At 43.1% G+C, this 27,954-nt stretch overlaps 1 protein-coding gene across 5 annotated transcripts; it reads right to left on the bottom strand.

Moving 5' to 3' along the window:
• On the bottom strand, positions 1-27,852 carry MIA3 (MIA SH3 domain ER export factor 3). 5 transcript variants are annotated; one of them, XM_058835238.1, is made up of 29 exons: positions 27,810-27,852; positions 26,719-26,852; positions 21,360-21,446; positions 16,849-19,774; positions 15,609-15,902; positions 13,924-13,985; positions 12,597-12,728; positions 11,353-11,374; positions 9,257-9,345; positions 9,028-9,105; positions 8,824-8,934; positions 7,937-8,008; positions 7,626-7,730; positions 6,719-6,841; positions 6,498-6,615; positions 5,792-5,847; positions 5,623-5,713; positions 5,384-5,522; positions 3,681-3,782; positions 3,519-3,579; positions 3,363-3,398; positions 3,204-3,271; positions 2,850-2,947; positions 2,602-2,733; positions 2,332-2,400; positions 2,134-2,210; positions 1,906-1,977; positions 1,135-1,294; positions 1-853 (listed from the first exon to the last, which is right to left on the bottom strand). In XM_058835238.1, the coding sequence occupies exons 1-29, from the start codon at positions 27,835-27,837 to the stop codon at positions 594-596; spliced, it is 5,802 nt and encodes a 1,933-aa protein (XP_058691221.1). In that variant the 5' UTR covers positions 27,838-27,852; the 3' UTR covers positions 1-593. The 5 variants fall into 5 exon arrangements, with proteins under 5 accessions (XP_058691221.1, XP_058691218.1, XP_058691219.1 ...); XM_058835235.1 differs by lacking the exon at positions 27,810-27,852 and adding an exon at positions 27,509-27,683; XM_058835236.1 differs by lacking the exon at positions 27,810-27,852 and adding an exon at positions 27,509-27,683 and having other exon boundaries at positions 1,906-1,974.
• Positions 27,853-27,954: the final 102 nt, after the last annotated feature.

The raw sequence follows: 27,954 nt of genomic DNA, 5'->3' as shown, positions 1-27,954 counted from the left end.
GGGGTTTAGCAAAAGGAATTTTGCTTTTTATTATAGCTTTCCTTTGAATACAGTGTCATTTGTGCTTCTGATCTCTGACCAGACATCTTTTTTTAAAAAACCCCAGAACATCAGAGTCCTCAAGTAAACCCCTGGCCTACAGTAACTGCAGCTCAATGATGTGATGGAGAAGGCAGGTTCAATAGCATTTTACTTAAAAAATTATTTCCACAGGAAATGATTTGATTTACATTTTTAACGAAATTAGTTCATTTGCCAACTGGTTACAAAGGCTACATTGAATTAAAACTCTCCACACAGGTACTTCCTTCCTATTGCACTTTTAGAGTAGGTTCAAGTCCATCACAGAAAGGTTCTTGCAGCCCAAGTGGATGGATGAGTTTGTGATCATAAATGCACATAAGATGTCTGTAGCAACTGGATAAAAATTAATCCTGCGAAAGCTGAGATATACTGAAATGAGACCGATGTCTTCAAACCAAGAGCCAATTCCTAGAGTTGTGCACATGGGAGCCGGGTCTGTGGAGCCGGCCGGGTGCTGCAGGCAGGGATCCTGCGCTGGGGCTGTGCGTAGTCCTTGGGGCCGGCTGCCCTCAGTCCCTGGGTGCCGGCGGAGGCAAGTCTCTGTTGGGAGAAGGAGCATAGTCCCTGGAAGCCTGCGGGGGTAGCCGAGGGCCTGGAGGATAATCCCTGGGGCCAGGAGGGCCGAGGGGGCGGAAGGGAGGATGCCCACGTGCGTAGCCTCTGGGGTCGGGGGGAGGCGGGAGTGGGACAGGAGGCAAATCTCTCATTCCTAAACGAGGACCAGGTAAGAAATCTCTTCCAGCTGGAGGTGGCAAGGGAGCACCACAACCTAAAAGGAAAGGAAGTTGTGGAGTTAAATGAAATCTTACTTTAACCTAAAGCCCATGAATTGTATTCTAGGGACTTTTGGCTGCTGGTTTCCATTTTAGAGTAAACAAGGAAAAATACCTTGGCACTAAGGAGGCTTGAAAAAACCCAGCCCGTCCAAGCTTACTGGGCCAGCTAAAGCCCATGAAGCATGAGGAAGCCTTGTGCTAAGGAAAAGCAGGTCTGGGTTCTGCAATCAGGCTCCAAGAAGCGAAGTGTCAGCAGAGAGCGCTGCAGCCGTACCTTGGGGCCCAGGGAGAGGCCGAGGCCCGAAGTGCCCCCGCAGAGGAGGTGGTGGCGGTCCTGGCGGTCCGTAGCGAATGGGTGGTGGAGGCCCCATCACTGGGGAGCTCATCAAAGGTGCCCCAGGGAAAGGAGAGGGGCCTTTGGCACCAGCGTTACCCTGGGAAAGATGAGGTTACACTTCACTGAGTTACTGCAGCAGACAAGCACTGACTGCTGAACAAGCCAACTGCTCACCCAGAGGAAAGCAGGTACAAGGTGGTGGGGGGGGGGGGTGAAGAAAGAAAGAAAAATAACCCAAACACACTCCAAACCACATTAACCAGGCAGAAAACAGGACAGCTACTGCACCAGCATCATCCCTTCTCCCAGAACACTGCTGGCACTACCCAGGAGTGAGTGGTTAGTGAGATAAGCTCATTTAGATGAAGTTGTACTAAAGAAAAGTTCAAGACCTGTTGAGGTGTCCTTGGTGGACACCCCTTTGATTTATACATGGAATTGTGCTTAAACACCACAATTAAGTCAGCTGCTTAGGATTATTGTTGTAGTCACTCCAAAGTGTTTGCCCACAGTCCTTAACAGGAAACATATAATTTCCTCAATCCCACAAAAACCAGAGAGTAACTGATCCATCATTAAAGAAGCCTTTTGAGACAGAGGGATGAGCCCTTGGTTAGTTCCACAGAGCAGTTATTCAGCACTTCAGAACAGCAAGCCTGTTACTCCTCTCCATCAAAGCATCACCATGTCCAGCCTCGGAATACTCACTGCAGCTGGCTCCATGGAGGAAGGTGAATCTGTAGTTACATTGGGGGCTTCAGACTCTTTGGGAGAGGGCTGCTTTTGGGGTTTTTTTGGACAGCAAAATAGTGATAGGATACAGACAAGACAGAACATGATACAGTTAAAGAAGCAGGAGGAAGTACATGTATTGGTACAAGTACAAGTATCATGTATTGGAAAGGGTTCCTGAAAGTTGGGCCATTCTCAACTCACCAATCCATCCATTGCTGTGGAAGGGGAGGAGGTTCTTGGCTCGCTGCTGATCAGGGATGCCACAGCAGGCCCAATATCTAAAGAGACATGAATAAATGTCCTACCATGCCTAGGGTAGGGAAGGTGGGCTTGAAATTGCCTCTTTGAAGTGAAAGAGTAATGAGTAAGTAGCAGTTGGTTGCAGACCACACAACTTACCAGGAACAGACATCCTTCCAGGCAGCTCTGGAGGCCTTCGTGGGGCAGGGGGGCCATCCACCATTGCGCCTTAAGGGAAACAAGAACCCCAGAGACCCTAAATAACACAAACCTGAGCTATTTCTATTAATAAAACCCTACCACAAACCACTCAGTGTATTAATAGAGCAGGTATCAATATCAACATTCCTAGAACCAATATCTACCTTAGTGTTTCTGGGTTTGTAGCTTAAGAGGGAGTTGTCTAAAAAGGGGATTTTCACTGCTTACCAAATTCACCCCTCACGCCTTCTCTTCGAGGAGCAGAGAGGGGCCGGGCAGGGACATCAATCATCTGTGTGGGGGATGGATTTCCTCCACTCACAGGTGATGGGCCAGAAGAGCCATCTCTGCTTAAGGGCCCTGTGCCAAAGAATTAAAACCACTCGATTTACTTTTCTACAATTTAGCACAGCCCTATGTTTTCATGATGTACTGACTCCAAGACCAAAGGTTTAGGGAGAACCAGAAGCATTTACCTCGTCGCGGTGGGATCTGGCGGTCAGGTCTGCCTGGAGTTGGCTTTACAATGACTGGTCTTTGAAGCACGATGATTTTTTGGTTTACTTCTATTAATCTGATTTTGAAAAATAAAGGTCTTTTATTATGATTCAAGAAATACATGTGAGTTGTATCTATTAGAATGTAACAAGGCAAACTGCATTGTAAAATGTTACAGCTTTCACGAAGAACTGTTATTTTAACCATCAAAACAGTTTAACAGTAGTTAAAATTAGTAACTTAAAAATGCACTGCACATTCTGAGCTTTTTCTCCCCCAAGGAACTCCCAGCATGTTCAAAGAGCAATAGAGAGGGTCTGTTCTGTACTTACTTCTGTCTCAGGTTGGCTGCTTCTCTTTTTTCTTCAGCCAGAGCTCTCTCGGCCGAGCGGGCAATGAGCTGATAGGGAAAATTTTGTCAACTGCATTAATGGCACCAATGTGACATCAAATACAAACTGCTGGCATCAGAAAAGGATGAACATTCTTACCCAGTTGTCATGTGCCTTTTTCTCATGAGCAGCAATCTGAGAAAGAAATAAACCATTTAGTTTTTATCCAACTACCAGTATTTCCCATAATGCACCTCAGAGCACCGGAATGATGCAGTAAAAGACGACACAATAACCAGGAAGCAAGAAGTTTACCTGATTTTTGTAAGATCTCTCTGTTTTTTGCAATTCTTCTTCCATATCTTGGATCCTTTGCCTGTGCAAAAGGAAAAAAGAGGAAAAGGAGAGATGTTTGAATAAATTTTTCTCAGTAGCTGAAATAAAAGGAAAATCACAATCTTCAGAAATTCAAGTTACTTGTAAACTTTCACTTCCTCAATGGCCAGCACAGCTTTTTCATCTGCAGCACACAATTTCTGCTCCTTCTCCTGACGCTCATACTCTTCCTGGGTTAGTTTTCTGCATAGGGAAAAAAAATGCACCATATAGTCCAGCATTCTACATCTATTACAACCCAAAATCAAGGTACTCCCCTGCCAATGACAGCAATATCAAAATCTATAATAATGTGTGAGATCACAGAGAGAAAAAAAGAGGTTTTTTAGGATGAGACAGAAATCCTGTCTCTTGAAACCAACAGACAAACCCTTTGTGTATAAAACCTTAAAATTAGAGTTGACTAGAAAGTTCTATCAGCTTCTGAAGATCTGTCAGAATCTACCAACTGCAGAAAGTTCATTCCTTCACATCCTGTGGTTTTCCTAGCAATGCCACAGATTGCAATGCAGATTTACAAAGGTACAAACAAGGAAATCCACTGGACTGACACCAGCCACGGGAAATGAAGAAATGAATGTGTGGTGAGAAGAGGCAAATTTAGGGCCCAGGTGACAAACACATTCAATAGTTATTAATCATGTGGGAAGCTTTTTCCAAGTATTCTCCATACCAACTCAGTATATCAATTTCCACAGTCTTTTTATAACCTCATCATTCATTATTTTTTTGAGTTTTCGTATTTTTATGGAAGTATTTAAGAGGTCTGTAGTGTGTTTAACTTACAAGAGCTATCCCACAGAACTGGAACCATTTAACTAATAGCCAATTAACTATTGCTCATATCCAGTTCCAACTAAATCCATTTCCTTGGCTAAAAGTCAAAGCAGTTTTCCAGAAAATAAAAATTTCAATAAGTTCTTCACTCTAATCAAGAAATACTAACAGGCAGTGTAATCTCCTGTATGTTTTGTAAGGAACAGAAATTCTTCACACAGGTCAAGATGAAGTTTTCCCTGAAAGGTGGGCTACCCTACACCTCTCCATTATAAGTTTATTACACATGGATCCATGGAAGTTACAAGGTCAGGCAGCTTCACTACAGCCTCATTTCCAACCCTGTGCTTCCCCCAACCAACACACACCTTAGGAACTTCAACTGCTTCTCCATCACAATTTCAGCTTTTCTACAGAATTTAGCTGAGAATGTGCCTGAATCCTATTCTCAAATTTTCCCCACAAAACAGAGATGGTATTACAGTCATTTCAGTAAGTAAATAAATGGATGAGGAATAAACACACACAGAGCAGATCCTCACCACTGGCAATTAATTCCTCTCAGCTGCCATCACCACCTCAGCCTTCTTTTAGCCCTTTGAGAATGCAAGAAGCTCACAAGGCTGAAATACTAAAGTTTCTACATTATGAGAATTAGACTCACTGAACAGAAGTCAGAGTAACAGAAACAAATCTTAACAGCACCTATGTTCTCCTTGACTCTTCTGAATGATGTAGCAGGGCAACCACAGAATTTGCAGATCAAGCCACCCACCTGCCCTCTCCAGAAGTTTAAAAGTAGAAGGCAATATGGTGTGTGCACATTGACAGTCTTTTTAGAGTCTCTGCAATGGCGGCAAAAGTAAAGAAAGGATACCAGCTTCAGCTGTATTGAAAGAGTAGCCATCACTCATTCCAACCACAACTTCCAAGTTCTTTGATCCTTCTGAGCAAAAAGCATTTGGACAGTGCCCATGATACAACAGACAGAGTAAGGAAAGGCTTACTTCTGGAGTGCCATCTCCTTCTGCTGGTACAGTTCACCAAGTATCTCCACCTTCTGCTGAAGAGTTTTGCATTCATTTTCCAGTTGCGTTTTGGCTGACTGCAGTGAAGAGGAATCGTGTTCCAATGTTTTTATCTTCTCTGTTGGAGAAGCAGTTGCAGTAAGAACCATTATGGCCACTTACATGCTCTGTTTCTTCTTAAGCCACCAACAGCACTAAGAGTTATTTGCTAAACCTACCTTCCAGCTCGTGTCTTGCTGTTACTTCATCATTCAGTTTGGATTGCAGAAGATTTCTGTCTTCTTCAACAATAGATAACATCGTTTTGACCTGAAAAGAGGAGCAGAGTTTATGATCATAGGCATAGCAGTAATGTGACTGCATTCATTAGATACTTGTGCAACATACCCTGGAGACATCCATCATCTGCTTAATCTGAGCCTTCATCTTCTCACTCTCAATATCTAAAAGAGAAAAATATCTTTGTTTTCCCTGTTTTCATCATGAACAAGTCCATGGACAACTGTTATGAAGTAACACTCCCTACACTTTAATCCCTGCATCCTTACATGGCCAAAAAAAACCTCCCAAAAATCAATAAGTGGGAATTTCCAGCCCACACAGACTATAGGTAGGAAAAAAAAAAAAAAAAAAAAAAGGGATTTCAAAACCAGAGATGCAGGAAATACATGTGCAAAATCACAAATGACAAACTGCCAGAATAGCTTTGAAAACATCTATTTTGGTCTTTCAGATTTAAAAAATGTGATTACCTAAATTAGTTATTTATCTGGAGGCAAGCAGAAAGCTCATTAAAAATTCATAAAAAAAATAAATGCACCAGAACAACAAAGCTGAGACTCTCAGCCTTTGGAATGCTCTTAATTACCAACCTTTATACACACTCTTTACAGCCGTGTCACTACACCCATGGTTTACCTAAAAGGTAATCTAAAAGCAATTATTGACCTTGTAGCCAGTTCCTCCCTTCAGTTAGGGATATTTTGTGTTTGATGATTCAGGCTGGCAGCTCTATATGCATGGATTCCCCCTGATCCCTCTTTAACATGCCACAAGCACAGCACCACATAATCCTCAGGTAGGATGACTGTACCTGGCAACTCTCCATTGGCCAGATCATCTCCTGGGCTCCACTCATGCCCTCTGTCATCCTTCTTGGCCTCTGAATCCATGTCCAGCTGCTTCAGCTGCATAATGCAATTGGTTAAAACCTAGAAAAGAAATCAAAGGTTCCATTGCCCTGCATTTTGTGAAGTATGACAGAGTATGTTATGATGCATAATATTGAAAGCAAGCTGGTTATAGAGAACCTACTTCAATTTCATTTTCTTTGTAGGCAAGTGTCTCTTCTATGTCCTTCTGAGATTTCTGATACAGCTGAATCTGCTCACGGAGCTCAGAATGCCTCTCACTCCAACCTTCAGCTTCTTTTAGCAGCTGTATGAAGCACCAAGGCAAGATGATTACTTGATGTGTTTTTAGTACATGGTGTATGTAATTAAAGTCTATTTTACTGCCAGCTCTGGTGATAACTGATCACCATGGGTCACAGATAAAGGGTAAACTTCAGTTATCAGTGTCATTGCTGCTCCATTGGCAGAAGTGGATACTGGGAAACTTTCTCCAGTTTATTATTAGGTGGCTTTAAAAATTTGTCATTTTCTCAGCTAACATCCTGACATCAAACTGCTCACACACCTCAAAATATGAGGAATTAATTGCAGTATAGAGGTAATCAAAACACATTCCTTAAAAAGTCACATACTTTACATAAGAGGAAAGAAAACAGATATTTACAATTATTTGGCAAAGAATTGTCCCAACATTCCAGGGCTAAAACTTCTCCCCATTATCTTTGCTTTCTGAAATATTTTCTGGCAATTGTTCACCATTACCTCCTTGAGCCCTGATCCCAAGTGGCAAGCTCTCCATCATGCCTTGACTACCACCTCAGCACAGACTTCCTGTGACTTTGCTGACAAAAACTGCAAACTGCAAAATGAACTGGCAAAGCCTTCATACCAGAGATGTGGCTCAGCTGCACAAACAGCCTGTGCAAGCAGGCACAAAGCATTTAAATTTTTATCATGGTAATAGAAAACATGGAATTCTGCCATGTTAAAGAAACAGAGACATGCTGAAGCTACACCCAAAAAAGTTAGGAATAAAGGCTGGATATTTTGTTTGAAAGACCAGGTTGCCTGGCCTGGGCATAACTTACCTGTTCCTTGCTCTTTTTCAGTCTAGCATTCTCTTCCTGCACATGATGGAGCTCAGATTTCACCTTTTCTTCACTCAGTTTAGCTTCATTAAGGGCTATCTGCACCTACACGTGAGACAAAAAGGAACGAGAAGACAAAGTCAAACTATAGTGGAGCAACAGCTACAAAAAACCTAGTTAAATGGAAAAGAAAAAGGTACATATGCACAAACAACCTGCAACCTGCCAAGCCAGCATTTTCTATTTCATAGATAAGAATTTTCCTGGTACAAAAACTTATGACTGTTGAGGGGGTGTAAATAATGCTTTACCTCTGAAAGCTCTGCAGAATGCATAGTGATAGCTTCCTGCAGCTTCTCCAAGGACTTCTGGGTTTCAGAGAGCTAAGAAAAAGATGAACAGTGACTTAGTGTTATCCTGGCACAAACCTCAGCCTGAGTAATTATTTAACCTGTGTCTTCTGGAAGCACAAAAGCTAAGTCAAAACACCAACAAGCTTCCATTTCAAGCATCCATTTGCTGGCAGCAACATAGCAGTACCTTATCAACAAGGCAAGGAATAGAAACATTCAGCACATTCAAATCTACTTCTACCCCTGACTCCACCTGTCTGTGGCCAGGAAGTTCCCTCTACACCTGTGCAGTCCACAGTGAGAGGAACTGCTATCATTAGTAGCAACCTTTGAGCAAAACAAGGGCAAAGAGCTTGTTGATACAGAAAAATCAGGCTTTAAAAAGAAGAAACAGAAAACAAATATGTTTGGCCAACAAGAAAGAGGGGCAGCTCAGAGATCTTCACATTTATTGTAGAACTAAATGCTGCTCTGAGTACAAGAAAATGTCTCTTCCCAACCTGAAACCTTCAGCTTATATCGCCTAAGAAATTCCTGGCTCCATCTGGGAAGTATTAGACTAGTCCATGACTTGAATGCATCTGTTTGTGTGTGAAAGCACATAACCACATCAAGATCTTAAAAAAAAAACCAACAACCCTACAAAGCCCCCTAAAAACCCCAAACAAAATAAATCAACAAACTAATCCTTTGATCTTGGGATAAACCTAAAATTTCATTTAATCTCCCTTTTTGAGGGGGCTCACCTTGTTTGTTCTACCTGTATCTAAGCCATCAGGTCATGACCAGCTTTTAGGGCACATCAAGCTAAGGACAATGTAAGACACAAATGTAATTGTTCTAACCTTGTTTTGTTTCTTCTCATTCTTTTTTCTCTCTGTTTCAAGCATGGTGTGCAGATTTTTCACTTTGTTATCTAGCTGCTGATTTGCTTCTTCCAATTCTTTGACAGTGTCCTTAAAAAAAAAAAAAAAGTAAAACCAACCTAAAGAAAACTATTTTTATTTGTGTTGCTGCTTTCAGTACAGAGACAGTTAACTTTCTCTTACCTTAAGCCCTGCAGTTTCATCTGAGAGAATGTCTTTTTGTTCTTGGGCCACTTTCACAGATTCCTTTGCTTCCTTTATCTAAGCACAGAAACAACCACACAGAACTGAGGAAATTGTCAACATAATATTCAATACAAATAGAAAATAAAAATATATTAGATGTTGCACTGACTGTGTCATTAAAGCAGTAACAGATAATTAGGAAACAAAGGACAACTTAGAACAATACCTTTTGATCATATTCTGACAACTTTTCTAAGATTTCTGTCTTTTCTTGAAGAAGGTTTTTAATCTTTTCAGCAAGTTGTTTTTCAGTCACTAGGAAGAAAAAGAAAGCTTACAGCAACTGTACTTCATATACTGGGGAAAATAAATCAGCTATCGTTACTACAACTTCAAGGAACATTTTCAGGTAATAACTAAGGCATAAATCAGGAGAGTGTTAATTCCTTGGCAGTCAGTCCTTTCTGCATCTCCAGCTTTCACTTAAAGTAAGGATTGAAAACAAGACCATAAAGCTGACACAAAGCTCCTGCATCCACTTTACAGAAGCTGCTCCCAGAACCCAGAGCAGAGTGAGGTGCTGGCTACACACAGCTGAGGTGTGTTCAGGGGAAGACTTGACAGTGCGGTCTCAAACACTCAGGGACATGCCTTCCCTAACAACCATGCTTCTCCTCTATTGAAGCTGGATGTTTCATCAGCAAAGGTAAGAGAATGAAAGCTCTAAAAGATCTACTGGGAACAGAACAAGAGACAGTCGGTTGGGAGACAGCAGCAGTAGTCTTAAGGACCTGATCTGCTTAGACCACAAAAGGGCTGTGATCAAGCAGCAGCCTTCAGGCATGCATTTGCTTCTCACCCTAAACAAGGCACCAAGCAACCCTTAGGAGTCAATGAAAATCATTAACATACTTCAATTATTTTATTACAAATTATTTTAAAACCACACAGTTGTTGTTTTTCAAATCCTAAGCCACCTTGGTCTGGATCTGACTGCCCCAAGTGCCATTTTCCTCACAGCAAATCCTGCAGCACAACAAGGAGCACTGGTTGTTCCAACTGCATCCCACGGAGTGCAATGGCAATTGCTACTCCTCCTTTCCCTCCCACACGAGGGCTCCTGGGACAGTGTATCCTAGGCCCTTCCCACTCTGCGTAGAGGAGAGACAGCAAGTAGCTGCCAAGGTTCAAGATAGCCCTCAGCAGTTTAAAGGAAGCAGCAATCCCTGCATTAGCTTGGCCTCCCAATTTTACTGCTGTGATTAAGCGACGATAGTAGATTTTTATCCTTGGGACTCCAAATGTAAGCTATGTTTTAAAGTATTTTTGTTACTGTTAATATTCCTCTATTTTGGATAAAGATTTTAATAGCAATGTGGCCTGCATCATGCTTGAAGAATATCTACTTGTTCTGATCTTTACTAAGTAGTTTCTATACAGCTCAAAAAGAAGATTATTTGGGTGGTGGAATTAAAGCCATGTTCCTCATTTTTTTTAGGAGTGACTGCTAAGTAATTTCTGCACCACCAATACCAATAGTCTTCCTGCACTACAGAAACCACCTCAGAGATCACAGACGTGCTTTTTTCAGCTCATTAATTCTGCATTAACTGTGTAGAAGGAAACTTCAGTATAACCATAATGAAACTAGAGAGGAATGACTGGTAAGTAAAATGTGAGGGAGAAAAAGACAGACTGCATATGAAGATAATTCTTCCATATTTGAATTTTCTATTCAATTATGAATTCTAGCAATCACCCTACTTTGGATTTTTTTTTTTTTTTCCCATTCAGTACACTTTAATTTTATAAACTGAAGCTGGAGAAAAACTCTTGTAAAAGGTGATGTGCTAGCCACAGGAATACCTGCATATTTAGTTCTACATTTAGAGTGTCTCTTTGCAACTGCACAGCAGCCAGTTTCAGGTTCCCCTCAATCGAAAAAACAAAAGGAACCAGCTCCCGCTTTCTGAGAGAAACAGCAAGCAAAGGCAGACCCACTGCTGGTCAGAAAACCAAAACTCTGCCCCATGAACCAGTGATTCACATTTATGTTGAATGAAATTAATCTTTTCCTTGTCCTTTATTTTACAGGTGCAAGCTGCATTGTTTCTCCTGATCAAAGCATTATCAAAGGCAAAATTTAAACCCTCAGATTCAACTAAGTATCATCTACTGGCCGAGCTTGCACTGTAACCTTGGACTGAGCACTCTCTGTGAAAGGGAGTGAAGATGAATACTTGGTCCTCTGAAACAGTATAAATCTTCAAAACTTTTAGGTGCCTAAGCATCAACAACACTGAAAAGTAAAGAGAAACTTACCTTGATACATTCTACTCTTTACCTATGGAAGAGGACAAACAAAAAGATTAGCCATAAAAAGTGATAAATGAAAAATGTTATTAATATTCCCTATGGAAAAAAAGTGACCACTTCCATGCTGGTTAAAGCAGCATATGGAAAACACATCTATCACTGCCAATGAGTGTTGAGTAACACTACAAATTAGCTTAAGCTGTTTTCTAATAAAAGCTCCCAGGGCTAAAGCCCTGTCCCAGAGCCTTAGTAAACGCCTGTTTACTCACTCACTAAAGGGATACTAGTAACTGCCCACAGCCAATTTACACAGAAAATGAAGCCATTTTGTATCAAACCACAGCCACAAACTTGCAAACAAAAAAAACCCCTTTGTAAACACAAAAAACCCCTTGCATCCTAGTTCTGTGCCCTCTAAAGCAACAGGTGCTTGTTTCAAAACTAACACCGTAAAAGAGGACTTTCTGAAGCTTTTTTAATGCTGTTCTATTAACACTGGTTTTTGCTTTTGAAACTGATCTGGCATATTCAATATCAAAACTAAGCAAGGGAAAAAAAAACTATCAATATTGTTAGAGAAAACATGTAGTTTCAGTTTATTTTTGTCAGGCAAATATGAAGTATTCCATAAATTTCCAGACAAATATCGGGACTAAACTGGACAGCTATAAAATAAATTTGCCTATTTGATTTTCATCTTGCAGCTCCCAAGGAAAAGCACTGTTACAGTTGAGAGCTGGTGATAGACTTTTTCTTGCACATAAAATTATCCATGTAGGAATGGGGAGAAATGGAAAAAGCTCTCCAATGAGAATTAATATCATGTTTTTAGGTTTCTAAATGAAGTACCTGCAAGCAGCTGGAAAACACGAAGTGGGGAGGATTAAGTGTTTGTTTTGGATATAGCCAGCAACAGGCTCAAGCACATGGAAGGCTTCTCATTTCAAAGATATGCTGACCCTTTCCTCAGCCTTCTTTATTTACAGCATACTCCTCTAGTTTGCTTTCGAAATTACCTCTTACTAAGCAATCTTCAATGACCAGCTTATAGAAAATGCTTCTTAGCACTGCAACTTACTTTAGATATTCAGCCCAGCATTTAGCTCCCATTAATGTTCTAAACAGAAAAAGTAAAAACACAAAAGACTACATATCGCTTTGACGCCAGTAATGCTGAAACAGTTTAACCGTACAAAGGACCACTTAGTTTGTGAAACCTCAGCAGGCTTGCAAGCATGAAGTATACTCACTGAAAGGCAGGTTCTCCAGAAAAATATAGCAAGCGTGACAATTCCCACTAAGGCAGTTATAATAACAGGCTCCCATGGAAGTCCATGGAAATCAGGCCCAGGACGCATTTCCTCAGGCAGCGTGGCGACCAACTGCAAACCAACAGCAGTGACAGCTATGAGTGTGTTTTCATTAAATAGTGGGGTAAAACAAGCGGTCTGACAGGTGTCTTTATTCCTCACATAAAACCAGAGAACCATCTAGAGGTTTCTTGCAGTTTTTCTGCAAACTGCAAACCGAAAATGAAGAAAACCACAGAGCAGCCTGGTGCTGACATTTCAATGCAAAACTCCCGAGTACCAGGAGGACACCTGACAGCAGCAGTCTGCTGGCAAAGAAGAGTCACACCAAAATGAGTACACACTGATGCGTACAATTTGTATTACATAGCACTGGTAGTTATTTGACCCATTTCCAAATAACGCTATAAGGATGGAAAACTATAGAAAAAAATAAACCCAAACAGTTTTACATGTGGGTGTTTGTGCCAATCCAGTGCAAATGGCTCAGATTTGCTCCCAGCTGTTGCCCCTGTCAGAGGGTCATATGCCATGAGTCTCCTCCTCTACCTGCAGGTCAGAGAGCACCTGGGGAAGGTGCGAATGCCTGGTACAAGTTATGGGGCTGATAGTGACATGACATGGCGCTCAGGGAACAAACTGTGTGAGCCACACGGGAGCCGCTGCATTCTCCCTTACTTTGCTCCTACTTACCCTCTCTCTCCCTACCTTCTCCACAGCCGGCAGTGAGGGGACGGAAAGGAGGGTGCACACCTGCCCCTGCACAGCCCGGCCGGGGGGCGAGCTCTCCCCGCCATCCGGGGAGGCCGGCAGCGGTCCCTGACGCCAGCGGCCGCCTCCGCTCCCGCGGGATTGCCCCACACTGCGGGCCGGGGGCGCGGAACGCCAGCCCCCCTCACGGCGGGGTGCGCCGGGGTGACCCCCTCAGGGACCCGCCTCGCTCGGGGGAGGTGTGTCACCGCCCGGCTCGGGCCGCCGGAGCCCCTCCGCCGCTCCTCACGGCCGGCCGGCCCGCCCGCCCTCCCGCCGGCCGCCGTTTCCCTGCCATCACCTGCAGTAGCCTCCGCCGCGCCGAGGGCTCCTCCACCGGCCACCCACTGCCGCCCGCGGGATCCATGGCGGCCCGGGAGCGCCAGGCACACGTCAGCCCTCCCTCCCTCCCGTCCTCCTTCCCTCCCTCCCTCCCTTGGGGCCCGCCCGCCGCGCGCCGCCCCTCGCGGCCTCCCCGCCCCCGCCCGCGTCACACGGCGCGCGCCGCGCCACTCACCCGCCGCTGCAGCTCCCGCGCCTCGCCCAGGGCCGCCCGCCAGGCGGCGCCCGCACCGGCACCTGCGGGCGAGAGGGGGCGGCGTCACCTCACGGAGCGCCCTCACCGAGCCGCCTCTGCCGCCGCGCTGCCCCCGTGCTGCCCCCGTGCTCCGGGGCACTGCGGAGAGCGGCAGGAAGCCCTCGGGAAGTGCGCTGGTATTCCACAGGCGGCGTTAGGAGGGGTCCCGCAGGAAGGGACACGGCTGTGCGGTGGCACGGCGCCGAGCCTGCCTCAGAGCACACCCAGGTCCTCCAGCCGGGAATCAGAGCAGCACACTCTTCAATTCCTAACCGCGAATCCCTCCGATTAGTTCCCAACACTATTCATAGAACCACTATTCTAAGTTAGAAGGGCCCACAAGGACTGTCAAGTCCAACTCCTGGCCCTGCACAGGACATCCCCAAGAATGACACTATATCAAACACTCTGGAACTCTGTCAGTACTAAGTATGGCAAAAGCTTTAAACCATCTTCAACTCTACCCTGGCCTGAATATTGTGCTCTCATCTTGCTGCTTCTGCTGCCACACATCCAGGCCAGCAGATTCCACAGCCACCTGCCCAGCCTATTGTCACACCAAAAGACATCAGCTGTAGCCAGACGTTCTACCATCATCCACCCTGTTACTTCCCAACACTTCTACCAGCCTTCCTAAGAATTCCTGGCAAGCAGCATTTAACCACCTTTAAGAAAAGAATGGAAGATGGTCTGAAATACAGCTGAACATCCGACTACTTAACCAGTAAGTTATCCATTAACCATTCAAAATTCCTTAGTTTTCCTGGCATTCAACCTAGAGTTTCCTTCAGAACTTAGAAGCTGCTCCAAAGTGCTTGGCCCTGGAGATGGTACAGCACCTCAGGAGTGCTCAAAAGCTAACAAAGATTAGTGCCTGAATTTTTTCCTAAATACTCAGTGGAGACAGAATTATTAAGCATAATCAGAAGTGAAGGCAGAACAGCAAAGCTGAGAGTAGCACTGGGAACACAGTCAAAGTTTGTTTCATGCCAAAACAGAGCTGGGAAAGATGACAGTAACAGGATCCCTCCTTGGCATAATGGTGAGACAGCACTCTAGCTCCAGAGGGACAAGGCCTCAGCCAGAGGGAGCCAAACATTTCTCCTACTCCAACACACAGAGAAATGATTGAGCTGCCTGAGAGAGAAGCTACACACCACCTTCCCTGGAAAGTAATATGGCCCACAGACATGGGCTAAAAAGAGCAAGAAGAAAGACACACAATTCTATGGGCAATCCTGTCTATAGAAGGTGAACTTTAGGCTGTCAATCCCTGCAAAGAGGCAGAAACCTGGGCTGATGGTATGCCTCCAGGGATTTTTCTCTCTTTCTCCACTACCATCCTGAGACACAGTCCACAAGCCCAAGCACAGAACTCTAACTCTGATACAAGAGCACTTTCCTTTTTCCTACATTGCAAAACCATAGTAGAAAAATTGCTGTGCTAAGTTAGCAATACAGTACTGCCACTAGAGGGACTGTCACAGATCAGGGAAAGCCATGAGAATTACAGCAACATAAAATGAAAGTATCAGTGAAAACTCGTGCTATTTGCCTAAAAATACATTAAACCACGCACGTCTTCAAGAGCAAAACAACAAAATAAGCCAATTCCAAATGGTTACCTTCAGCAATGTGTTCGCTGGCACTGTCTCCTGAATCAACTGACCCAAAGGACGTATCTTCCAGGAGTGGTCCTCTTTCACTATCATACCCTTCTTCAACTTCTCCACTACCTGAGAAGTTGGCCTCTTCATGCTCAGGTGGAACATTGACAGCCCTCTCCTCCTTCTCCTCCTCAACAGGTTTCTCTGGCCTCTTATCTTCAATGAGCTGCTGAAATTCCTCCTGACTGCCCTCATCAATGATATTTGGGTTTCTGGTGGAAACACTGTCATATTCAGCTGCTTTTGTACCATCTGTGACAGACAAGGAGATATGAAATAAGCACTGACCTAATGTGTATTTCTTACAGTTACCTTCAGTAAAATGCTGCACGTAACAAAGCTTTCTTGACACTTTTTTAATATTTCATCTTGTGTATTGTTTCAGTATATTCCCAATCAACTTCCACTAACATGTAATTAAAATGTCAACTTCCACTAACATGTAATTAAAATGAAATTCAGGAACGATATCAACCACTGACCTTGCAGCAAAACACTGCAAGGTGAAATATTTGCATCATTCATGACCTTATCAGAAATCACATACTTAACACGTACTACTGTAAGAGGAGCCTGGCTAAAAGCTCATCTTAACATCTTGCACACTAATCAGAAAACCCAGCAAGTTTGCAGAAGACTCTACCTCTGGTTCTTGCCCAATTAAAAGATCTGTTTGTTCAGTATTTCTACTTACGCATTCTTTTATGAACATGGGCAAAAATATGATTATAAAGAGACCCTAGATTTTAGGTGCCTGGATTTAGTACCTGGACTTCACATTAATCGCCAAATCTTTCACAATCAGGTGAAAAAAGGAAAAAAAAGACTGCTCTAAACCCTCCAGAAAATTCAGCACATTAGTATATATGGATTCCTGTTTCTTAAGGAGGTACAGACTTGTCCTGAGTGGCTTCTTAACGAACATATCCATGCATGGATCTCACTTATCTTACACAGAACTTGGCCCATGAGAACAGGTGTGCTGAACTCAATATCTTCCCTTAGGATTTGTCCCTGGGCCACTCTCATCACAATGCTAAAAACATGCATGAAAAATAAGCAAAATCCCAGGTTATTGCACAAGGCCTCTTTCAATTCTACTCCCTCACCCTTTTCCTAAAGTTTCTCTGTGTTAGTGTTGCTTGGGACAGGATTTTACTTCAATGTAATCTACTTATTAACTAGTTTAACATCCTACCTTGAATGTGCAGCTGGTCATCTTCCTGTTCTGGAGGAGAAGCAAGTGGGACACTCTCACCAGCAGATGAATATTTACTCCTTAATGAATATATTAATTCTTGAATATCATCCATAAGTGCACTCTCCTCATCATACAAATCCATCTCCTTCACCACCTCCTCCTTATTTTCTGCCACCCTGGAATCCAGAACTTTTCCTACAACATCCATAATGTTTGATTCTGAAAACTCCAGTATCTCATCCAGAGCTTTCTCTATATCTTCATTATTCTGGCTCGCCATCTGAGCAAGCTCCATCTCCACCTTCATGTCGTGGAACATGGCTTCAATCTTAACCACGTGTTGGAGCCCAAGGTACTTCTGTAGGCGCATCACGCGCTTTTCGTCAAGGAAATCTCTCATTATTGAGAGCCGCTTCACAGACTCACTGAAGCCTGTTACAGTGTCACTGCTGGCTTCTGAGCTGTCAGCCGGGCTGGGGACATGGGCAGATTGCTGGTGGTCATTTCTTGTTTGCTCTAAATTTTGCGCCTCTTTTGAGTCTTTCTGTGAAATGCTCTCTAGGAGATGATCTTTGCTTTGGTCAAAGTCATTGCTGTCTTCTGTGTGAGGAGGTTGGAAATTATGTTCTTCCACAGCTGATGGTTCCTCAGGTTCAGAAGACTTCTCATCAACTTCCATGACATGTTGCATCTCATCCAATTTAGCATTTTTTCTTTCTGATATGTACACTTCTTTGTTCCCAGTCTCGCTTGCATTTTGCATGCTGATTGTTTTATCCTCCTTAGGGAATGACTTTGTTTCCTCTCCTGTTTTGTAAGTAGGATTTGGGGTTCCTGAAACAGCTTCACTTCCTTCTAATTCAGGATTTGTATTTTCACCACCTAGTGTATCACCCTGAACATTTGCAGTCTTTGCTTGTGACAGCTTTGCACTTGCTGCATTTTCATCTTCCAGAAGCTCATCATCTGCTTGTTTCAGGTCAGGGTCATCTTCAACATCTGGTTCTTCAGATTGCAATTCTGCTCTCTGTGTTGTTTGTGTTGTTTCTTTAGCCAAATCTTTGCCAAGATATCTGTCTGATCCTGAATCCTCAGGATGAGCAGTTCCTTGCCAAGTAAGATTCTCTGTATTAGTTTTATGCATGGTGCTTTCTGATTTTTCTTCAGGGGAACTTGTAACAGAGCTGTGTTTAACCACTGGCATCTTGGCAAGATTTCTTGAAAGTTTTTCATTCACCTCTGCCTCTGAATACTCAGTCTCATTTTCCCATGGCCTAGGTTGTTCAACAACTCCACTATAGCTTGGGTCTCCTTCCCCTGCAGGGTTTTCTATTTCCAGTTCTTTGCCAGAAGGGGCAGGATTTTTATTTTCAATTTTTCCTGCTTGTTTTAAATTTCCTTCATGTCTGAGAAGTTCTTTCTCCACAGCAGGCATTCCATGCTCCACTTTCTGTCTCAAGAGGTCAGTATCTCCTGAGTCAGCTTGAGATGCATTTTTTACCTCTTCCACCAGTTTGGCTGGAGCATCAACTGGAGGCATGTTCTCGGCTTTCCCCATCTCCGTTGTTTTCTCCCATGATCTTTTGTGCTTTAAATCACTTTCCAAAGGCTCCTCCAAAATACCATCCTCAAACTGTTTCTCACTTTTCTCTATTGAAGCAAGTGGAACTCTTTCAGGACTTTTGTTGATATCATCATCAGATAGTTCTGAGGCATCTTCCTTGTTTTTAAGAAATGATTTGGACTCCAGAGCATTGCCTGGACTAGGCAAAGCATGAGATTCAGGCACAGCTGTACCTTTCACTGCTGCAGAATGTGACTCTGTTCCATCAGTGAGCTGCTCTTCCAACTGTTCAGTTTTGTTGGCTTTTTCTTTTGAACCCAGATCATCTGTACCCACAGGTTCCTTTCCGAGGGGTTCTTTGGAAAGATCCTCAAGCTGAGTTGTTGCTGGTGCTTCTCTTTTACTAATTAGCACCACCTCATCCTGTTTCTCTTTTGTTTGTTTAGATCCAGACCTGTCTACACTTACAATGTCGCCCAATTCCTTGCTCTTACTGAAGGCATCCTTAAGAATTAATGTGTCTGAACCAGGTTCCTCCCCATTGTCTCTTTGGTGATTTAGCTTTGTAGCACCCTTTGCAGCTTCATCAGGTTTGTGATTTTGTGACTCAACGTCATAGTTTCCATCATCTTCTAAATCCACAGGGGATGTAATTTCATCCTCTGCCGTAAAAGACAGCAAAGGGATTTCTGCAGACTGATCTGCAAACTCTGGCTCCTCCTCTTCACTGTGAGGATTAATGCTCAAATTTTCATCTAAATCATCTTCCAGTGACGTAACAAGGCGAGTCACTTCATCATCTGATACAACAGCATCAGCAGTTGAGCCAAATTTCGTTTTTAAGTTCACAGAGAGCTCTCTGTTTAAAAGTGTATAGGCATTGACTTCTTCATTCTCTTGGTCAAGTTGGCTGTTTTCACCCTGAGGAATACTAGTGTTTTTGGTATTTTCACTTTCTAGCCCTTTTAATTTCCCATGTAGCATTCCTTTCAAGTGCTCATGTGCAATTTGGTCTCCCTGAGAGTTTTCTTTGTGACTATTAACACTGGAGTCTCCCCCAGTATTTTCAGTTCCTTCTGTAAGAGAATTGTCAACTTTGTCTGTCAAGGCAAGTTTTTCCTTTTCTTCTTTGGTGCTTTGCTCAAGATTGTCTGTCTCCAAAGCACCAAGGGACTTTCCTCTATCAGTCTGTTCAGCCTCCTTATCCTTCTCAATTCCTTCAGCTGGTTTTGTCCCTGAATCACTCGATTCAGTTTCCCCTTCATTTGCTATTGTCTCTTGCAATGACTTCAGAAGTTCATCTACATTATAATTATCAAAGTCATCCCTTCCTCCATCAAAGCAAACAAAATCTGTTTCCTGAAATGAAAAGCAATGCAGACAAAAAATATTTTCTTTCTAACAGTGATGAGACCAAATACATTTACCTACTTAAATAGAGATGCAGCAGCAAAGTAAATTATATTAATCATACAGAATTAACCCTATAACCAAAACTCTTTTTGAAATCAGGGGAAGTTTTGCCCAAGGATTCATAAAAAAACTAAATAAAAAGATTTGGCAGGAACAAAGTGTAAGGCAGCAATGGAGCTGGCAGTATTACACTGCTCTCATCACCATATGTCCTGAGTGAAGAACAAGTCTATTGCTGAATGCCAGTGAACAGAAGAAAACAAATGTTGCTAAGCTTGTGTGTCACAACCACTGTTAACTGGTGCCCCCTTAAAGGACCAAGTCCTCCAAGCAGGAGCTCTCTGTCATGCAATTTCTGAAAAATAAATAGAAGCAGTGTGAGACACTGAACACTATTTCATAGAACCACAGAATGGCCTTGAGTTGAAAGGGATTTAAAGGTCATCTCATTCCAATCCACTGCCATGGACAGGGACAACTTCCACTAGGCCAGGTCGCTCAAAGCTCCATCCAAATTGCCGTTGAACAATCCAGGGATGGGGCATCCACAACTTTTCTGGGAAACTTCTGTCAGTGCCTCCAAAGAATTTCTTCCTAATATCTAATCTAAACCTGCTCTCTTTCAGTTTGAAGCCATTCCTCCTTGTCCTGTCACTACATGCTCTTATAAAAAGTCTCTCTTTGTCTTTGTTGTAGGCTCCCTTCACATACTGGAAGGCTGCAATTAGGTCTCTCTGGAGCCTTCTCTTTTCCAGGGTAAACAATCCCACATTTCTCAGCCTTTCCTTGTAGGAAAGGTGCTCCATCCTTCAAATCACCTTGGTGGTCTCCTCTGGACTCATTCCAAGAGGCTGATGTCCTTCATGTGCTGGGGACCCCAGAGCTGATGCAGCACTGCAGGTGGGGTCTCACCAGCACAGAGCAAAGGGACAGAATCCCCTCCCTTGCCCTGCTGGCCACAGTGCTTTGGATGAAGCCCAGGATTTGCTCGACTTTCTGTGCTGCAAGCATGCCTAAAGCTACAGCCTCAAAAGGCTTTACTGACACAACTCTGGAGTTGCTGCTATTAGTGCATGAAAGCCAGTCATGTGTGAAAAGGCGGCAGGACCAATTCTAGAATCAAAGGGCTAAGTGTACCCAGTTTTGTTTGTTTCTGACAGTACTTTAAACTTGGAAAGTTTGGGAAAATAAGCCATTTTGATTACACACCTGCAGGCCCACACACAAGACAGCTAACAGGATTTACAGTGCTCAATCCAGCTTTCTTTAGAAGAAAACCATAACGTTTGAGAAAAGAAAGGTCAATGCCCACATTTTGGGCTGATGCTTTCACACCCATACACATAAAGGGCTGCACAAACATTCCACCCTGCCCACACACATGTGCACCTCTGCACATATGTAGCTGCTTACTAACAAAAAGTTACTAAAAATCACTAGTTTTCCCAATTTCCTCCTTGGGATTCTTACTGAATGCCAAGATAAGAAACAGTAAAACCCTAACTGAAAAAAAAGCCAGAACAAGACTTACATCTGTTGGTAATTCTAGCTCCTCATTGGAATAGTTATGATTTATTTCAAGTAAATCCTTTGGAAAATATCCAAAATCACTTCCAACCTGCAAAATAAAAGCCCAAACAAAACACAAACAAACAAAAAGCAGTAAAGAAGGTTTAGAAACAACATGGCTATGTCATAAATTGCAGAGACCAGTAGCAAATATGTTGAACTCACTCTCAAGTATTCTAAATGAAGTTTAACACAGTGAATAAAAGACCAGTGATGCCTTGTTTATGCAAGAGTTTTCAGTGAGGTTTTATACTTAAATTTCACGAGAGCTTTGTGAAGATGGCTTAAGTTTGACTCTTCATGTTTTAAAGCCTGACTTATAACAAGTTATTAGGAAAATAAAACCCAGGCCTTCTGGCTCTCATGCTTTAACTGCTATTGTGCAGGTACCAGAGGCACCACACACACCTCAAGGATTTTCTCAAGTAGTAAGCAGAAGAGGATCTTTGACTAATAAGATTTACATCCATGTACAGTATCATAGCCCAAAATACTCTCTCTTTGTAACTTAAGGGAAAAAAAATTCTTAAAGCAGATTGTAGAGAAATGCAAAATTTTACTCAATGTACGAATCATTTAAAAACCTCTTTGGAAAATATACCTCCCTCTGCAAATGCACTGCTGCTCTTCAGTGCCTGACACAAGCCAAAATCAGTCACAGAATGGTGATTTTCAATGTGCTAAGGCAAGGCAAACAGTGGAAGACAAGAATCTCTCTTATCACTCACCAGATAAGATCTACACAGAGTAATGCTCTCACTTGAGAGTTCTGACAACAGCTGTCAAGAAGCCAATATTAATAGCATGCAATCACTACACTGATTAGATAATTTAGGTAATTAGAGCCTGGTGGAAACACCTAGAAAGGTACAGAGTTCCTAGACAACCAAAATATCTGGGGAAAAAAATGAAGTTGGTCATTTCCTCAATCATTTGTTACAGAAGAAGGGTGACAATTGCCAATTTTCTTGAAGAGTTTGTGTAGGGAGAACACTCAGTTAAAGTTCAAATTTAGAAAGAAACTGGGAATGGAACATTAAGGATACACAGATAAATTGTTACACTGATAGCACTGAAACAGGTTAACCTTGCCTGAAGCTTTCTGGATTTACAATGGTAAAAAAAAAAAAGAAGACATCAGTATCTAGTAAATAATATGTACTAATAATTTTTGGAGGTGTTTGTTTTAATATGCAAGCAAAGTAAGCACTGATGCACTATAGGACTTCCTTTTTAAACTACTTCTTATTCAGATCTTATCTTCCATAGTTGATATCTTTGAAGTTAGTTACAGATGTATTAAGAAACCCCAAACTGTTCCCTCCCCATCTTTTGTAAATGCACATGTTCTCTTACTGAAAACAGATCATATATGCATGTTTATTATTGGGAATTACCAATGGGATTGGGAAATTCATTTAGACAAGTAAAATCAAAAGCTTGTCTTTGCATGGTACACTAGAGTTTAATGGTAAATTGGCTTATTTCTCTCTGCAAACTTCTAGCCCAGTTTTTAATGATCTTTCTGAAAACAAAAGTTGGAGCTTCAAAGTCTCCTTACAGACTAACCTCTGTGACAACCATTAGATTCACGCATCACAATTTCAAACTCCTTTATTGCAAGCAAAGCTACTGACCATACAAGTCTCTGCAGTGACACAGTTTGCCACTTCTCTGGTTTATAAGCCATATGGGATCTGCCTGCCCAAAATTTCATCTGCTTCTTTCCTTACAAGTCCTCTCTTGTAAGGGGGGAAAAATGCCTCATTGTGCAAATAAAGGAAACATTCATTCTCTACAGACACAACAGAGGAAAGGCACTATCAATGCCAAGTGTATAAGGGAGAAATAGCCACTCACTTCCCAGCTAAAAAGTTGTGTATGGACAAAACACGTGGCTGTGTATACAGCATCTGGCCCCCCTTGTGCCCACGTGTGACAGGCAGCTGCTGCAGATTCACTGATCAAGAAGGCTCACACCATCTATCAGAAAACAGACAGCTGGGGAATATAATGTTTAAATCTTTTTAATTTTAAAGCCCAAATCCCTAAAGCACAGGCATCACAGGTAACTAAAACTTCAGAACACAAGGCAAGGAAGAGCTGGTTTGCACCTACTGAGCAGTGTTAAGAAAACACAGTATTGCCCTAACCCTCGGGGTCCTCCAGAAATATTGTCTTTCTGTTCTACTTAATTTTATCCACCCTATCTTCTTTTTTACTAAGCTATGTACAGGGTTTGAAAACAAACAAAAATAAAACAAAAATCAGCAACACAAAGAAGTAACAATCTGCAGTCAAATCCATTTCTTGTAACATGAGGCCAGAAATGGTTTCAACCTTGAATCAAAGGTATTAAGTTCACCCCTTTGCCATAAGATAAAATAACAATCTTAAAGTGTCTTTGAGAAAATGTTTTGTGAACAAGCAGCAGGTTTTACTTGGAATGATCTGAAGTACTTTTGGAGTTATGGACCCTGCTAAAGTGAGGGCAGAGCACAGGATAAATGCACAGGAGCTTTAAAAGAACTTAATGGTGTAAGCAACACAAGATTTATGCTGAAGAGGAGACTGATTTACAGCAGGATACTGTGCAGAGGAAAACAAGAGTACCTGATATGCTCTGTCTTTTGGCTTTGGGGGGAAAAAAAAAATCAAGCGTATTCCTGCAACTGATGTATTAATGAAATTCATAATATAAATTTACCGTTAAATAATGGTAATAGAGTATTTTCCATGCATTTCGCTTCACTTTACTATTGAGGTTTAGAGAGCTCTGCTAAAAACTACAGGACGTATAATGCATAGAATATACATTATAACTGGGTTCCAGAATTTTTTCACATGCAAAATACCCAGTGAACATAGTGTGTGCTCTGTGAGCAATTTATACCAGACTTTGTAAGCAAAGTATACCAGACTGGCGTCACAATATAAAGGAGCTATTTTGTCGAAATACAACATGTTTGCTGGCACAGGGAAAAAAAAAACAACAATGGCTTGAAAAGGGTGAAGTGAATTAGAAAAGCGAAGGCAAATAAAGCCCAGTCCCAACTGCTATAGATTTTTCAGCCCTGGTGAAAGGCCCCTTTTCTTATCAGATCTGGCCCTTCAGGCCAGAAATACTATTGTATTTCTCATGGCTCCTTCAAATTGATTTTGGAATTAGAATCTGTATTTACAACTTGTTTGAGATAAGCCCCAAGTTGCATTAGCTGAAGCTTCTCATACTCATATTCCCCTGACCTCTGCTCACACCTGGCAATCAGAATTCCAGTTAGCCCTTGATTTCATAGCTTCTATTCTGCCCTAATAAATCCTTTCCCAAAAAAAACCAAACCTTTGGGGAATGGAAAAAGGCAGTAGGGTACATGGATGGGATCAAATGATGGACACAAAGCCCAAATGAAGTCACGCAATGAGACCCGAAAAAAGACCATGGCAGAAGGTAACATGCCTTCCATTGGAATTCTTTTAATGGCAGACCTCACTGGGTGGCCTGGTTTTAATTAACAAGCAGCAGCTTCCCCCTGGCTCCAAGACTTCCCACAGCAGGCACAGCTGTCCTGCTTAAATCAAGCTGCCCAGCCAAACCTGGCATAGGAAATCAGGCTGCCCAGCCAAACCTGACACAGGAAGTCACGCTGCAGGAGAGAGACCCCAGTGTTATCTGTGAGTCAGGGACAGGGCAGATATGCCAGTGCCCTACTCAAAATGCAAAGGAAGGCACCTCTGACCCTGCTGCAGCACTTCCAGTCTGGTTGTTGCAGTGTTATGATTAATGCAGCAGCAGTCAATCAAAGACATAAAAGAAATAAAGGTTATAGCCACCAACCAAAAGGAATCAGTCTGGCAGCACTGCCCTAAAAGGAGCACTGAAAATCGTGTAACACAATTGAAAAATGACAACAAATACAATGGAGCTCTGCAATTCTTTCCGACCTGCCAGCTGCAGCTTTTACTTGTTAAACTCAAAGCAAACATCCTTTTAGCTTGGAGACACACCTAACTGTTGCATGAGCCTATCAGTGAATAATTAAACTGAATATTAACTCAGCAATTACCTTAACCTGCCGTCTGATCTTGTTGCCTACATTATACCTTGTTAGAAAATGCAAAATTGGCCCCATGCTGCTGCTCTGTATCTCAAGAACTGGCAGCCCTGGAAACCTGTACCAGCTAATTACCCAGATTATTTATGGTACAGAACATGTCAGAAGGGAATTACCAGCATGACAGAATTATTAACTCTTCTTTAACCACGTGCTGCATTTTTTCTATTCACTTCTGTATCCTTCTAATTGGATTCAGCTCCTACTGAGAGCGTGGATGTCCACACCCAGCCTGAAGTGGTTACAGAAAGTGATACACACTGATTTTCACTAAACCACTGGTCCCACAGTAAACACCCCAGTGTGGTTTCAAGCACCTGGACCACTGTCAAAATTGTTTATCCTCTGTAGAAGACCAGAGTAAGAAAGAAGGTTGGAGTAAATAATTTGGATGCTAAAAAGGATGTAGGGGAAATATGGTGAAGAAGCAACAGGGGCTAGGTCTAAGCAACCTCTGGATTGCTAACATTTTCAAGGAAAGCCCATAAAAATTGCTCTTCCTCCGTGGTACCTCAGTTCTGCCTCTGCCAGGCAAATAAGGTGCTTATGAATGTCGAAATGAGCTTTCTATGAAGTAACTGCGAGGATGGGGATACTCCTTCCCCTTTAGCAGAAGCCTCTCAGATTGTCTTGCTGACTCAGACAAGGCCACTACTCTGCAAACTGCTACAGCACAGCTGATAGAGACAGACCTTTTAGAAATCAAATTTACCTTAATCCTTTCTAGTATTACTACTTATTTTTCCTCCAACTCTGCATGCAGCTTAGATAAAAAGGGGAAGAAGGCAGATGAATATTAGGACGAGAAGCACAATTAAAACATGCACATGCAGCGATCTTTAGCAGGATTACAGAGTGCAGGATGAGACCACGTCATGGGAAAACACAAGCACAAGCTTAAGCCACCCTAAGTGGGAAGGGAGGCTCAGCTTCCAGGTAGGCCTATGGCTACCACCATTGAAAGTGCTGCAATAGGAGGTTTTCAACACCAAGCCAGTTTTCTAACAGTTTTTAGACACATTAGTGCTGCCCAATTTTCACAGTACTCAGGTTTGATCAAACCTCATCCCATTTCCAGCCTCATGACAAAGCAGCATTCACTGTGTTATTTAGCCATGTTCAAAACTCCAAGCATTCTCTTACAAGGAAAAAGGAATGAAAATAGATTACCAAGAAGAGCAAACAGAATAAATGCTTTACAGTACTTACGCTTCCAGCCCAAAGCTCAGTTGATTCTCCTATTAGTTTATAATATACATATACCGCTTCTCCCTTCTTAAAATTTACAAAGCGACAATCTGGACCTTTAAAATCCTGCATGGCCTTCCCTCGGCACATTAACACTGTTGAAAGAAAACAAGAAGAGTACGACTTAAAAAATAATTTACATGAAAAGTGTCTTTGCTAACTGGCAGTAAACAAGACCTCCTCGCATGCACCGCTTTGCTATTTTCCAGATTGGGTCAAGAGATAAGAACTAAATTGAAAGTGTAACTAAGAAATTACTAGTTTTAATTAACACAAACAAACAAGCCAAGTTATAACTAAAAAGAAAAAAAAAGAAAAAAAGCAAGTTATAGCTAAAAAATAAAAGCAAGCATTCTAGTCAAGACAAGGGTTTGACAAAGCACTGGAGAGCTGCACTTCAGGGGTGCGCTATAAAGCTAATTATTAATGTTAAATCAGAAAGATAACATCTGTGTCCCAGCGAACAGGTCCTGAAATTATCCCAGAGAACACCCAGAGAACGGGTTTATCACGAGAGGGCTTTGCAGAAGGGAGAAAAAAAAAAAGCAGCCAAACACGGAGCTGCGGGGATCTGAAAACTTGGCCGAGGAGAGAGGGACGGCGCGCGTGGGCGTTGCGTTCCCGTTTCCCCGATTCTCCCCAGTTCCCGTGCCAGAGCCGGCGGAAGGAGAGGGCTTTGGGAAGAACCTCCGGGAGGCGCCTTCGCCCACAAACCCCCGTTGCCGGGGCCGTGCCCGCCGCCCCCACTCACTGCTGCACTCGAGGTCGGCGCAGCGCTTGCGCTCGGCGAAGCGGCGGCCCAGGTCGGGCGCGGCGGCGGCGGCGGCGCAGCGCGGGCCCGGCGGCGGCGGCGGCAGCAGCAGCAGCAGGGCGAGCAGCAGCCGGGGGTCCGGCGGCGCGGCTGCGGCCATGTCGGCGGGCGCCGGGGAGGGAGGGAGCCGGGCGGGGAAGGAGGGAGCAGACACGTCAGCAGCGCCGGCGGGAGGGCGATGTGGCGGGGGAGGGACAAGCCCGGCCCCGCCGCCGCCGCGGGAGGAGGGCAGCGTACGGACCCTCCCTCATTGCCGGCGGCATCCCCATCCCGATCCCGAGGAGGTAGCACCACTGGCCGCTGCTCCGAGCAGGAGTCCGGCTACTTTCCCGCTTCGCAGGCCACAAAAGAAGGAAGATCCTGCCCCTTATTTGTGCGGGTTTCTC

The sequence above is a fragment of the Poecile atricapillus genome, chromosome 3 (genome assembly GCF_030490865.1).
Source record: "Poecile atricapillus isolate bPoeAtr1 chromosome 3, bPoeAtr1.hap1, whole genome shotgun sequence".
NCBI lineage: Eukaryota > Metazoa > Chordata > Aves > Passeriformes > Paridae > Poecile > Poecile atricapillus.
This window is presented reverse-complemented; position numbering and strand designations above follow the sequence as displayed.